At 34.7% G+C, this 10,610-nt stretch overlaps 1 protein-coding gene across 2 annotated transcripts; it reads right to left on the bottom strand.

The window, feature by feature from the left end:
* Window positions 1-4,022: 4,022 nt before the first annotated feature.
* LOC121980956 (lysine-specific demethylase JMJ706-like) lies at window positions 4,023-10,405 on the bottom strand. 2 transcript variants are annotated; one of them, XM_042533241.1, is made up of 12 exons: window positions 10,007-10,405; window positions 8,507-8,890; window positions 7,877-8,033; window positions 7,578-7,797; window positions 7,043-7,096; window positions 6,891-6,970; window positions 6,540-6,817; window positions 6,041-6,412; window positions 5,620-5,948; window positions 5,302-5,535; window positions 4,547-4,684; window positions 4,023-4,472 (listed from the first exon to the last, which is right to left on the bottom strand). In XM_042533241.1, exons 2-12 carry the CDS (start codon window positions 8,769-8,771, stop codon window positions 4,455-4,457), a joined length of 2,145 nt encoding a protein of 714 aa, XP_042389175.1. In that variant the 5' UTR covers window positions 8,772-8,890; window positions 10,007-10,405; the 3' UTR covers window positions 4,023-4,454. The 2 variants fall into 2 exon arrangements, with proteins under 2 accessions (XP_042389175.1, XP_042389174.1); XM_042533240.1 differs by lacking the exons at window positions 4,023-4,472; window positions 4,547-4,684 and adding an exon at window positions 4,984-5,189.
* Between the last annotated feature and the right edge of the window lie 205 nt (window positions 10,406-10,610).

Below are 10,610 nucleotides of genomic sequence, written 5' to 3'. Positions count from 1 at the left end.
TTGAGTATCCCGTGTTCGCCACGAACACACAACTCAAGTTCATCAACAATAACTCATTCTACTAGAGAGTTATTATTGCACTACCGCACCAATCCCAAATTACATTATGGGCTCCTTCTCATCATGAGTGTGTTAGTTTCCCAGTGTTTAAGATATCGAATGTCCATTAATTAATTGAGTTACTGACAACTCATTTTAATTAATGTCTTAATCCAAGAGTAGTACCACCCAACCTCATTGTCATATCGGACTAAGTCCACCTGCAAGGTTTAACATAACAATCCTTATGAGCTCCTCTTGGGGGCATTTTCAACTTAGATGACTAGGACACAGTTTCCTTCTATAATCAACAACACACACTATAAGTAATATCATTTCCCAACTTATCGGGTCTATTGATTTATCAAGCTAAATCTCACCCTTTGATAAGTCAAAGAAATAAATACTAAATATATGTGCTTGTTATTATATTAGGATTAAGAGCACATACTTCCATAATAACTAAGGTCTTGTTCTTTTATTAAGTTAGTATAAAAAGAACTTACCTTAAATGGTCCTACTCAATACACTTAGAGTGTACTAGTGTAATTTATTAGTCAAAATAAACTAATATCTAATTACACTACGACTATTCCAATGGTTTGTTCCTTTCCATCATAGTCGTGAGCAACTGTTTATAATTTATAAAGAACTGATAACATGATCTTTTGTGTGTGATACCACACACCATGTTATCTACAATATAAATTAATTGAACAACTACACTTAACAAATAAATGTAGACATTTGACCAATATGATTCTTTTATTTCAAAAATAAATATTTACAAAAGATAGACTTTTAGTATACACTCTAACAACAAGATCGATCTACTGATCCAACCCTCAACAAATGTTTTCCCACCATGTCAACAACTTGACCTTGATCATTTATCATGTTAGCTCTGCAACTCTTATCCTTGACTGCGCCTTATGTTATGTCAAACAAGTCAACTTTATCCTTGTGTTACGTCAGTTAGATGATCCTTATTCCATATCACATCAATCATTGAAGACTTATCCCATCCACCTCAGATGCCACGTCAACACATAAGACATCTCGGTTGACACCTTAACATAAGGTCGACTGAACCTCGCCATTCAGTCTACTGAACTATTCTATCTATTGATTGGCTTGATTGGTCTACCAAACCCTGCAAAACATGATTAACACAAAACATGATAATTAAACAAAATAAAATTTGATAGTTACTTAATTGTCTGATTTCAACTTCAGAATCCAGGTGGGCACCTTGGTTGGATCATCGCCTAAGGTTGTCCCTATAACGAGGACTCATTCTTATCCATTATTCTTTTCAGAAGAATTTCTCAATTTCAGGAACTTATCTTAACTTATCTTTTGTCAAACATCCAGTTCTCTAGATTTGTTTGAGATTCATTTGTTCAACATATGGTCAGGGTTTTCTTCTGACTCAATGTTCGATCCTCACTAATCCATCAAGCCCATCTTTCTAGATGTCCAATCCATTGATCTATTTAGACTTCCATGTATGATATTCTTAATCTGTTAAGACTTCCATGACCTAGTATCCGATCTAGGAGACTTTTAGTATCCATTCAATTTTACTTATTAGGACTTTTTTACTTAAACTATCTACATACTTAACAAAGCTTATTATATCACAATAAAATTTAACTTCACTGTCACTGCATCTACAACAACATCCCTTTTGTTCAGGGTAGCATTGGCATTATGGATGGTAAGTGTTACTCCACATACAATCATCTCATCGTTTATGTCCGCGGTATTCCCTCTTTGATAAGTTACCTTACAGTAAAGACAAGGCTATGGAACAATTACCTGCTGAGATTGTTCATCTGGTTCTATGGAAGTTAAAACTAGGCGATCCCTTATAAATCCATGTGAGTTGTCATTTACTAGGGCAGGTGAATTTCTAATGTCTTTTTCGTTAAAAATAGAGGTTAACATTTCTTTTTTCCTTCAGATATACACTACTCTGAATCGATTAATCTGGAGATGATGTAAAATTTCATAAAAAATTTCTACTAACTATATGAATAATTCAAAAACCGCTCACGAATGCTCATCCAAATAACTAATATTCTTAGGGTGCATTTGGTTCGGAGTTATTCTTGATAATCTTGATTATTCATCCAAGGTTATCAACAAAAACCTTGTTTGGTTTAGGTATTCGATGATTCCCGAGTAATGTTCCATGCCCGACACATCAGCAAAAGGGTCATGCAGCCTGGAATCGGAAAACCTCATAAAACTAAGGTTTTTCTTGATTCCGGGATTAACAGATTTTTTTTACCAAGAATACCCTCCGATAAAAAAAACATGAAAAAAAGAGAAAAAATATTAAAAAATATTAAAAAATTGTAAAAAAAAATAAAAAAATGTTTAAAAAATTTTAAAATTTTAAAAATAAAAAATAAAAAATTTAAATTTTAAAAATTTTAAAAATTTTTAAAATTTTAAAAATAAAAATTTTATAAAAATTTAAAAATTTAAAAAATAAAATAAATAAATAAAAATTAAATTTTAAAAAATGTAAAAAATATATATATATATAAATATAAATAATATAAAAAATATATAAAAACATAAAAAAAAAACACATAAAAAAAATTAAAAATATACCAGAAAAAAGAAAAGTAAAAAAAACATAAATAATAATAATAATAATAATATGTATAGTTGATTTTGTAACTGAGGGTAATATGATAAAATATTAAATTAAGGTATTCATTAAAACCTACAAACAAATAAGTTTTTGTTGCATTACCTAGGTTGAACCAAACAACATTTGGTTATGTTTTATTCCCCATAACTTTGATTATGTGATTATCTGGTAATCACATAACGAAGATTATACATGATAACTTAAACCAAACACACCTTTAGAATTGTCGTCCTAGAAAAATCCTTACAATGCGACCATAGCTTCAATTCTTAGATATTTGATTAATTATTTGAAGGGCGAATCACTGCACTGCAACTCCGGGTTTTTTTACACCTTTTGATGCTTATGAGCAAAATCTCTACCAAAAAAACTTATGAAAGAAATTTTCTTTTCGGAAATATTATTTTTAGATTTCCTAAAAGCATGCATGAGCAGCTCTCATATATGAACAAAAGAGGAGGAAATAGAAAAGTCCTGATATCTGATATCAGACTGTGGTGATGATTTCAAACAGGCTTCATAAATGAGCTATGATATTCTTAAAAAAAAAATTCAAGGAAAATTGTTAAAGATAGATACATAAATGATGTGACCTATTATTTTATTTATGTGTCTATTTTTAAGATTTTTCCTTAAGATTTTTTCTTAAAAATATCATTCCTCTTCATGAACATACATCACACAACTGTTGATGCCAACCTACCACAATATCACAATTATCGTGATAATTTTTTTTAATGGACAGTTGATAGAATATGAAATTGTAGGTTGTTTCTTGTGAGTATTTTTTGATTCATTTTAATAGTCGGTGGAAATTTTTTGTAAAACTGAGTCGATCACTTCAGGATTAGTCGGAGTCGATCATCCCAAAATTAATTGGCGTAAATTGAATACCGCGCTTTATACACAAGTACACTTCAGTGCAATAGCCAATAGTAGAATCATCATTGATGTTTGTCACAGATAATTGGAAAAGAAATACATCTTGTTTGATAAACTGGAAGCTGAAATATTTACATGGAGTGATTCGTATAATTTTACATCTAAAACGTAAACAAAGATACGAGTTGTTTCAATTAAACAAAAACTTGAATACTCCACCTGAAATTCTTACGAGCATTATAAACTCCTAGAAACACAATAAACAATTTTCCTCAGCTGCTTCATCAACAGTACACTGAAATGCAAGGAGCCCGACGACGGCGAAAGACATAATTTTTTTCACTTAAATTTTGCAGACAAAAAAATGTTTCCTTACTAGCTCGTAATCTCTAACATTCTATTCAAATTATAGAAACATGAGAACTGAGCCATGTTAAAAAATTAACTTAATCTCAAATTAGCAGAAGTGAGCTAATTGTGACGATAGTGGTAACACCTACAATCCCCAATATGCATCACCGGCAAAATAGAAAAAGGCCGAGTGTTTGCTAACATAATATCAAAAAAGAAAGAAAACAGTTTTGAGAATCAAATCGTGTCAGCGTCTCATTTGAGGCTTGCACAAAGAATCGATTACGGGCATCCTTTCCAAATCACCTCCTGAAGATGGAAAATAGCTGCCAATCTGTTGGCCGAGTCATTTCCTCAGCTGTTAGAGCCTAGTCAAAATCAGAAGTTAGCATTGGAGCGTCGAGTAGCGTATTAGCTTCCTGGAAATGGTAATTTACAGGATGAATCCCTCGGCTTATCTGCTTCATTAGGATAAAAAATGCCCTTTGACATTAAACGCTTTTGCCCAAGTTCATTAGATAGTGGTGAAGTCCTGTTTGAATGGCCTGGTGTGTCAGCAACTTTGTTATGATGTTTAAGTATGACAAGCTTTTCGCCAGAAGATACCTGTCCGTTTCTTGAAAGCAATGGTATACAAGTCCTGCTGATTGCAGCTTCAAGCTTCTTTTCACATTGTCTAAATTGTGATAATGCTGGAGATGGCTGCCTACCTTCTTCACGGAGCTTCTTTAACCGTTTTAGCCCCTAAAATTTATAAAAATAAGGTCATGAAACTGCACAGTTAAAAACAAGTTTGCTGAGCAAATTGAAACCAAATGTACAACATTAAAGGAAGAAGCCACATGAGTTTGAACAAAGATCAAGTCAGAGCTAGACAGAGTTGCGTGTTTGTGAAAAGCTTAATGAGGCAAGCTACCTGCCAATGGCATTGCCATGATATCCAGAGAAAGATTTTTGGATTGCAGCATTGGATTTGCACAATAGTAAAGCAATTCAAAGGACATTAGCTAACTAAACCGTATCCATGAAAACAAAATGGGTCGGGACTAAGAAGCCTTTTGGTCTACTTATTTTCCTCTTGTTCTTTTCTAATTCTAGTATTGTGCATACAATGTAGCATGGGTAATCTTTGAAGTTTGATCAAAAGTACATTTGAAGGGGGAAGATTACCATTATAAGTATATTGTCCCTCTAGGCATGAAAAATTTGCTATAATGGAAACACAATCCCACCGACACCAAAAATTTCTCTGAAAAGAACAAATTATATGATTTGGAAGGTATTGCTGCCCAGATTAAGGTTTCCATTTGCAAATGTAGACTGAATAGAAGGACTAAATATCCAGTTGCATTGGTACAAACCTGATATTCAGCGTGGCTTGAATCAACATTGCCCTCAGATGTTATATCTTTTTGTACTGTAGATCTTCGTTTGATTATGAAGATTTCGGCATCAGAATCATCACTCTCTTGCCTAACTGAAGTTTTGTTACCAGCTTGACAACCAATTAAAGTTCTATTTGGGTTTCGCATGGCAGATTGACATGAACCAGGTAACTTGGTGCACAATGATAGTCCTGTATTAGTTTTTATGTCCTGCATGCAGAATTAATTGAAAAGTAAAACTAAAATGAGAATAAATTGCAAAATCAGAAAATATGGACTAACAGAAATTCTTACATGATTATGCAATAAACATTGTTTTAACTCCACCGATGATGTCACTGATCTAGGAAACAAAATAGATCCTACCGTTTCATGCTTGTTACAACTAGCTTCAGATATTGCCTCGAAATTTATCTCACAATATGGAACATAAACATCTTCAGCATTGTAAAATGACCTTGACCATATACCAAAGTTGCCACTCTTTTGAATCAGCTGGTGCACTTCCTCTCTTAAATCATCCTCATGTTCAAATGCCCATGATAAAGACTCCAATTCCATAATGTCCTCCCTCAGATATATTAAACGAGAAACACCACAATTGCAGCTTTCAAGCTCTTTCTCTTAACAGCATAATGGAAATTAAACAAGTCAAGCAGTGGAGGAGAAAATCATGTCGGGAAAAATATAAATTTCAGCTTAAGTTGGTGCATACCATGGTGCAAACAGATTGGATCGATGATGCAATAGCACTTAACATGAGAAACATAACAGTCACGTCTGCAAATGCTACATAGTACAGTCTCTCTATTATTGCATGCACGGGCACCCAATTTCATAAGGGACCAACGAGCAAAGTGATGGAAGCGTATTAAGGACACAAATGATAATTTGATGCATTTTTGCGAGTTCAGATCTTCTCTTGAAAGCTGACGACTTTTAGAAAGCAGCACTGCTTCCCTACAGAGGAGTTCCTCATGCGGAAGTAATGGAATCCTGTTAAGAACTGCATATCGTTGGCTAGCCACAGCACCTAATGGAAACCAATCACCAATAGCAAAATTTACAGCCTCGCCACAATTGAATCCTACATATAAAATCATATAATGAAACTCAAATAATGCCCAAACAGAATAAGCATACCTATAAAGAAACCTTCAGATGTCAAGCAATAAAGGATTTATAAAACGGAACATTGCTCAAAACCACCTCACCATGGCTGAAACCTGCATGATAAGCTCGAGGAAAGGTGACAATGAATTCTCCTGGTCTTTGTATGGCTTTATAAACGGGAACATCATGTTCTAACAAAATATTTGGAGGGAACATCGTGGTCTTCCCTAAAAGAACCTCAAAAGCTGCATCTTCTCCATCAGCTTGCAAAATGTCAGAGTTATAAATGTGACTCCGGGCCACCTTTTCAAAGTCTGGAGCAGAGTGACCTGGGATTCCATACCATGTCTTGGAAGCTCCACAATGATGATAATTAATGCTGGATGAATAGTGTAACCAAGACATCAGATAAATAATTGGAAAATAAGAGAACCAGAAACTGTATTTAGTACCTATATAGATAATGATCTTCAACATGCCAAGCAAACATACTAAAGACCATCCCGATGTAAAGCATTGGATCTGTTACTCCCTTCAGCAAACCACAAAATAGTGATGAAGACAAAAAGCATATGAAAACACTGGTTGCAAAAGGGGTACTTACTGGAATTGCATATTGCAGATGCCGTAGTACAGACTTCGATAGACGAGAAAATCTCTAGATAGAGAAGCCAATTTTTTAGAACTGTAGAAATAATATTGACTCTATCTATAAGAGCTAAATAAACAAGTGGCTCAGTTATTTATTGTACTATTATACTCTTTTTTTTTTAAATTAAAACATCAGGACAAAAAGGTTTGGCAGGATAAACATGAAAGATATGTGAATGGCACAAGTATAAAAAACCATAGGCTATTTTCAAAACACACTATTGTAAAATCCAATAGTAAGATATTAAAAATGGAAATAAAGCAAATAGTTGCAAACCCTTTACATAAACTAAAATGAGAAATAAATAGCAAATTGAGGAAAATTGAGGAAATCAGTTCTGGATGGAATTTGTTTTCCAGGTCTACATGGTAGCCAAGTATATATGCAGTTTGTCCAGCAAATAGTTACTATGTATCTTTGACTGTTGCAGAGGCAGCACATGCGAGCTGACATGCAGAGAATGTAATTAGATTGAAAGAGAGGTCACCTTAAGATTCCAATTACTTTGTCCAAGTTGATCTCTAGGAGAAGATGAGAAAGCACTTCCATCAATATCACAAGCATACTCAACTAACTCTGTCTGGCCAAATGCAAATTTATGCCAGAATTGTTCTTCCAGAAACTTAGTTGGGAGACATCCAGAACTATAATATCTTTGAGAAAAATACTTGTTTGCCATCTTTTCGAACTCCCGAAATGTATACTTTCTAGAACCACCAATTGTTAGTCTGGTAGCATACATGCAAAATAAAAAACCAAAGTTTGAATTGTTGTTATGTAGCTAACCTTCCGCTCATGAAAAATGTGGCCTTGTCATCTACAACCCACTCAGCAAGAGGTAGAGGCTGCACTCTGGTAGTAAACTTAAACCCAATTTGCTCCTTCATTAAGACAGCACCAGCAGAAACAGAAGCACTAATAGGGGAAATGATCTTACATATACCTGAAACATTTTAAGAAAGGAAACATTTAGTAGACCAATGCATTATGAATTGAAGTATAATGCTCATGGGGCTAATAAACTTTATATGTGCTAAATGCCCCAAACAAAATGAGCAGTAATACATAGTCCCACAAAATGATTCAATTTATGGCATTCTCAGGTACTATATACAAACTGGCATCTAAGACAAAGAAATCATCAAAATGGATAACTAATATTGAAAACGGATTTGGACTTGTCATTTCAAAGCACTGCCAAAGGAGTGATTTACTTCGGCCAATAAACAGTATATCTAGTTTAATTCCTAATGTTCTGTGTTATTGCAACCCCTATGTCATTCTAACGAATCTCAAATGCAGACCGCCTTTCTAGGACTAATCTACAATAATTTAGATTAAAAATAACATATATAAACCAAGCACACATAAGCACAATAACTGTCTATAAAAGAAGTTTCACGAAAATCACCATACCATATCTTGATGCAACAGGAGCAATCTGTTGAAGATAATCTAATGGGTCCTTGAACTCCTCCCTTGAGGGGTGAAATATAGGACATTCTGGGATCTTTTCAATCCATTCTAGGTTGGACATGCAAAATTTCTTCGCTGGATTCTTGCAAAAGGCATCCTTGATAGAACCACTAACATCTGAAAATGCATCAGTATCAGCACTCCTGAGCATCCTAGTACCACATGGCGCTGAAGTTCTTAAAGTATTTTCTCTAATTTCGGACATAAAAGTGGCTGAATTAATAGCAGAAGGCACAAATCCAGACTATTTCAGTTGGAGCTTTTTGAGTTTCAACAATTCTAACCCATTTTAACTTCCCTAGATATGCAAGACCTTCCTTCCACCTGTTGAAAGATAAGAACCAAACAAGAAGAATATTTAACAATAATATTTTCTTTACCACAGAGAATAAACCGCATCTCATGGCGTTCTTGCTCATTCACGTATGATGAAAATAAATGATTGAGTAGGCAAGAAACAGTGTTCGAGCTAAAAAGTGTCTCATTGAATTTTCATATAAGAACATGAACTCCTGTGAAATACCTAAACTACGAACCTGGCCAGAAAGAATGTCAAGTACATTAAAAGAGTCATCGTATTCAAAATTTCGACAATTATAGAACCCAACATTTTACACCAAACAAAATCTAAGAATGGAAATAAATGATCCATCATAGTGTGGAAGAAACAAGTTTATTATCACTGTGGAAAAGTTCAGTATACGGTTGTAATATTAAGGAAATGGATTAGAAAATAATGGCATTAAGTTGGCCAGAAGAGACAATGATTATGGTGCGCGATGTAACTCTGGTTAAGTTGTCAACTGATCTACCAGTTAGATAATCGATAGCGTACAACAAAATTACATCATCTAACAAAAGAAGGCCTCAGGAATATTATTTAAATTTGGTGAGCCTGCATGACTAAAAACGAAAGATTTTCTCATACGTTTTTTAACACTCTGAAATAAAAAAAAAAACAGTTTTTTCTATGAGATCCAGAATTCATAATATAACTAGAAATTTTAAAATTTCAACGTGATTAACAAAAATCTCGACCTACAGACTTAAAATGTGGGGAGCAAATTTGACACAATGCTGTTCTAAATTCGAGCTCCAAATTGTACAGTTGGTACCAAAAAATAAAATCTGAAAAAAAAAAGTCTGTTTCTGGATAATGATCGCTAGAGATGACGATATAATAACTTTGCTTTCAGGAACAGTACAAACAAGTAATAAATAGAAATAAATCAATTACGAAAATTAATATGGAGGGGGGAAAAGAGAAAGAAATAGAAAATACGGATGATAAACAGTAATCCTAAAATTAGCAACCGACTTTCCATGAATAAAAGGCCAAATGAAGATCTCTAAAGAAGAATAATAAGGAAAGGTGAAAAAGGAAATACAACAACGAAGCGCCCATGGAACGCTCAAAATTTCATGTCCTCCGTCACTTACCATATGAAACCGATCGCGGATTCGTCACGACCCTTCCTCCACCATCCGCCTCTGGAATCGAGAGGGCATCCGATGAAGCCTCCGCCAGTGGTGCGGGAATCAGAGATCCCACATTACCCTCCCACCAGGTCCAAATATCAGAGAGATCCGAATCTGCCGTCCCTCTGGGTACCGCCGGCCGGAGTAGGACGTCACGTGGCGGAATAGCGCCCTCCCGCCAGGAAACAGTGTGAAGGAGGAAGGCCACGGCGCCGACCGTCTTCGACCGGTGAGGGAAGCAGGGTGGAGAAGAGGAGATTTCCAACGAGCGGAGAAGACGAGGAGAAGTAAAACGGAACGGTAACAGCGAGGAGGAAAGTAACGCCGAAACGGAAGAGACGAGGGGAGAGCGAGTTGTTGGAAAACCGGAACCGAAGTTAAACTGGCGTTAGCATTTTTTTTTATATATAATTATATCCCATTATTTATTGAGTAAAAAGTGATATTTCAGGATCGATTCCACAGTAAAATACAACATATAAATGATAATGGACATTTTGCTTTCAACTTATCATGACGGATTTTCTTGTCCGTAATTTATGAATAAGAGATGGTTTATTATATA

This window comes from Zingiber officinale, chromosome 5A, assembly GCF_018446385.1.
Source record: "Zingiber officinale cultivar Zhangliang chromosome 5A, Zo_v1.1, whole genome shotgun sequence".
Lineage (NCBI taxonomy): Eukaryota > Viridiplantae > Streptophyta > Magnoliopsida > Zingiberales > Zingiberaceae > Zingiber > Zingiber officinale.
This window is presented reverse-complemented; position numbering and strand designations above follow the sequence as displayed.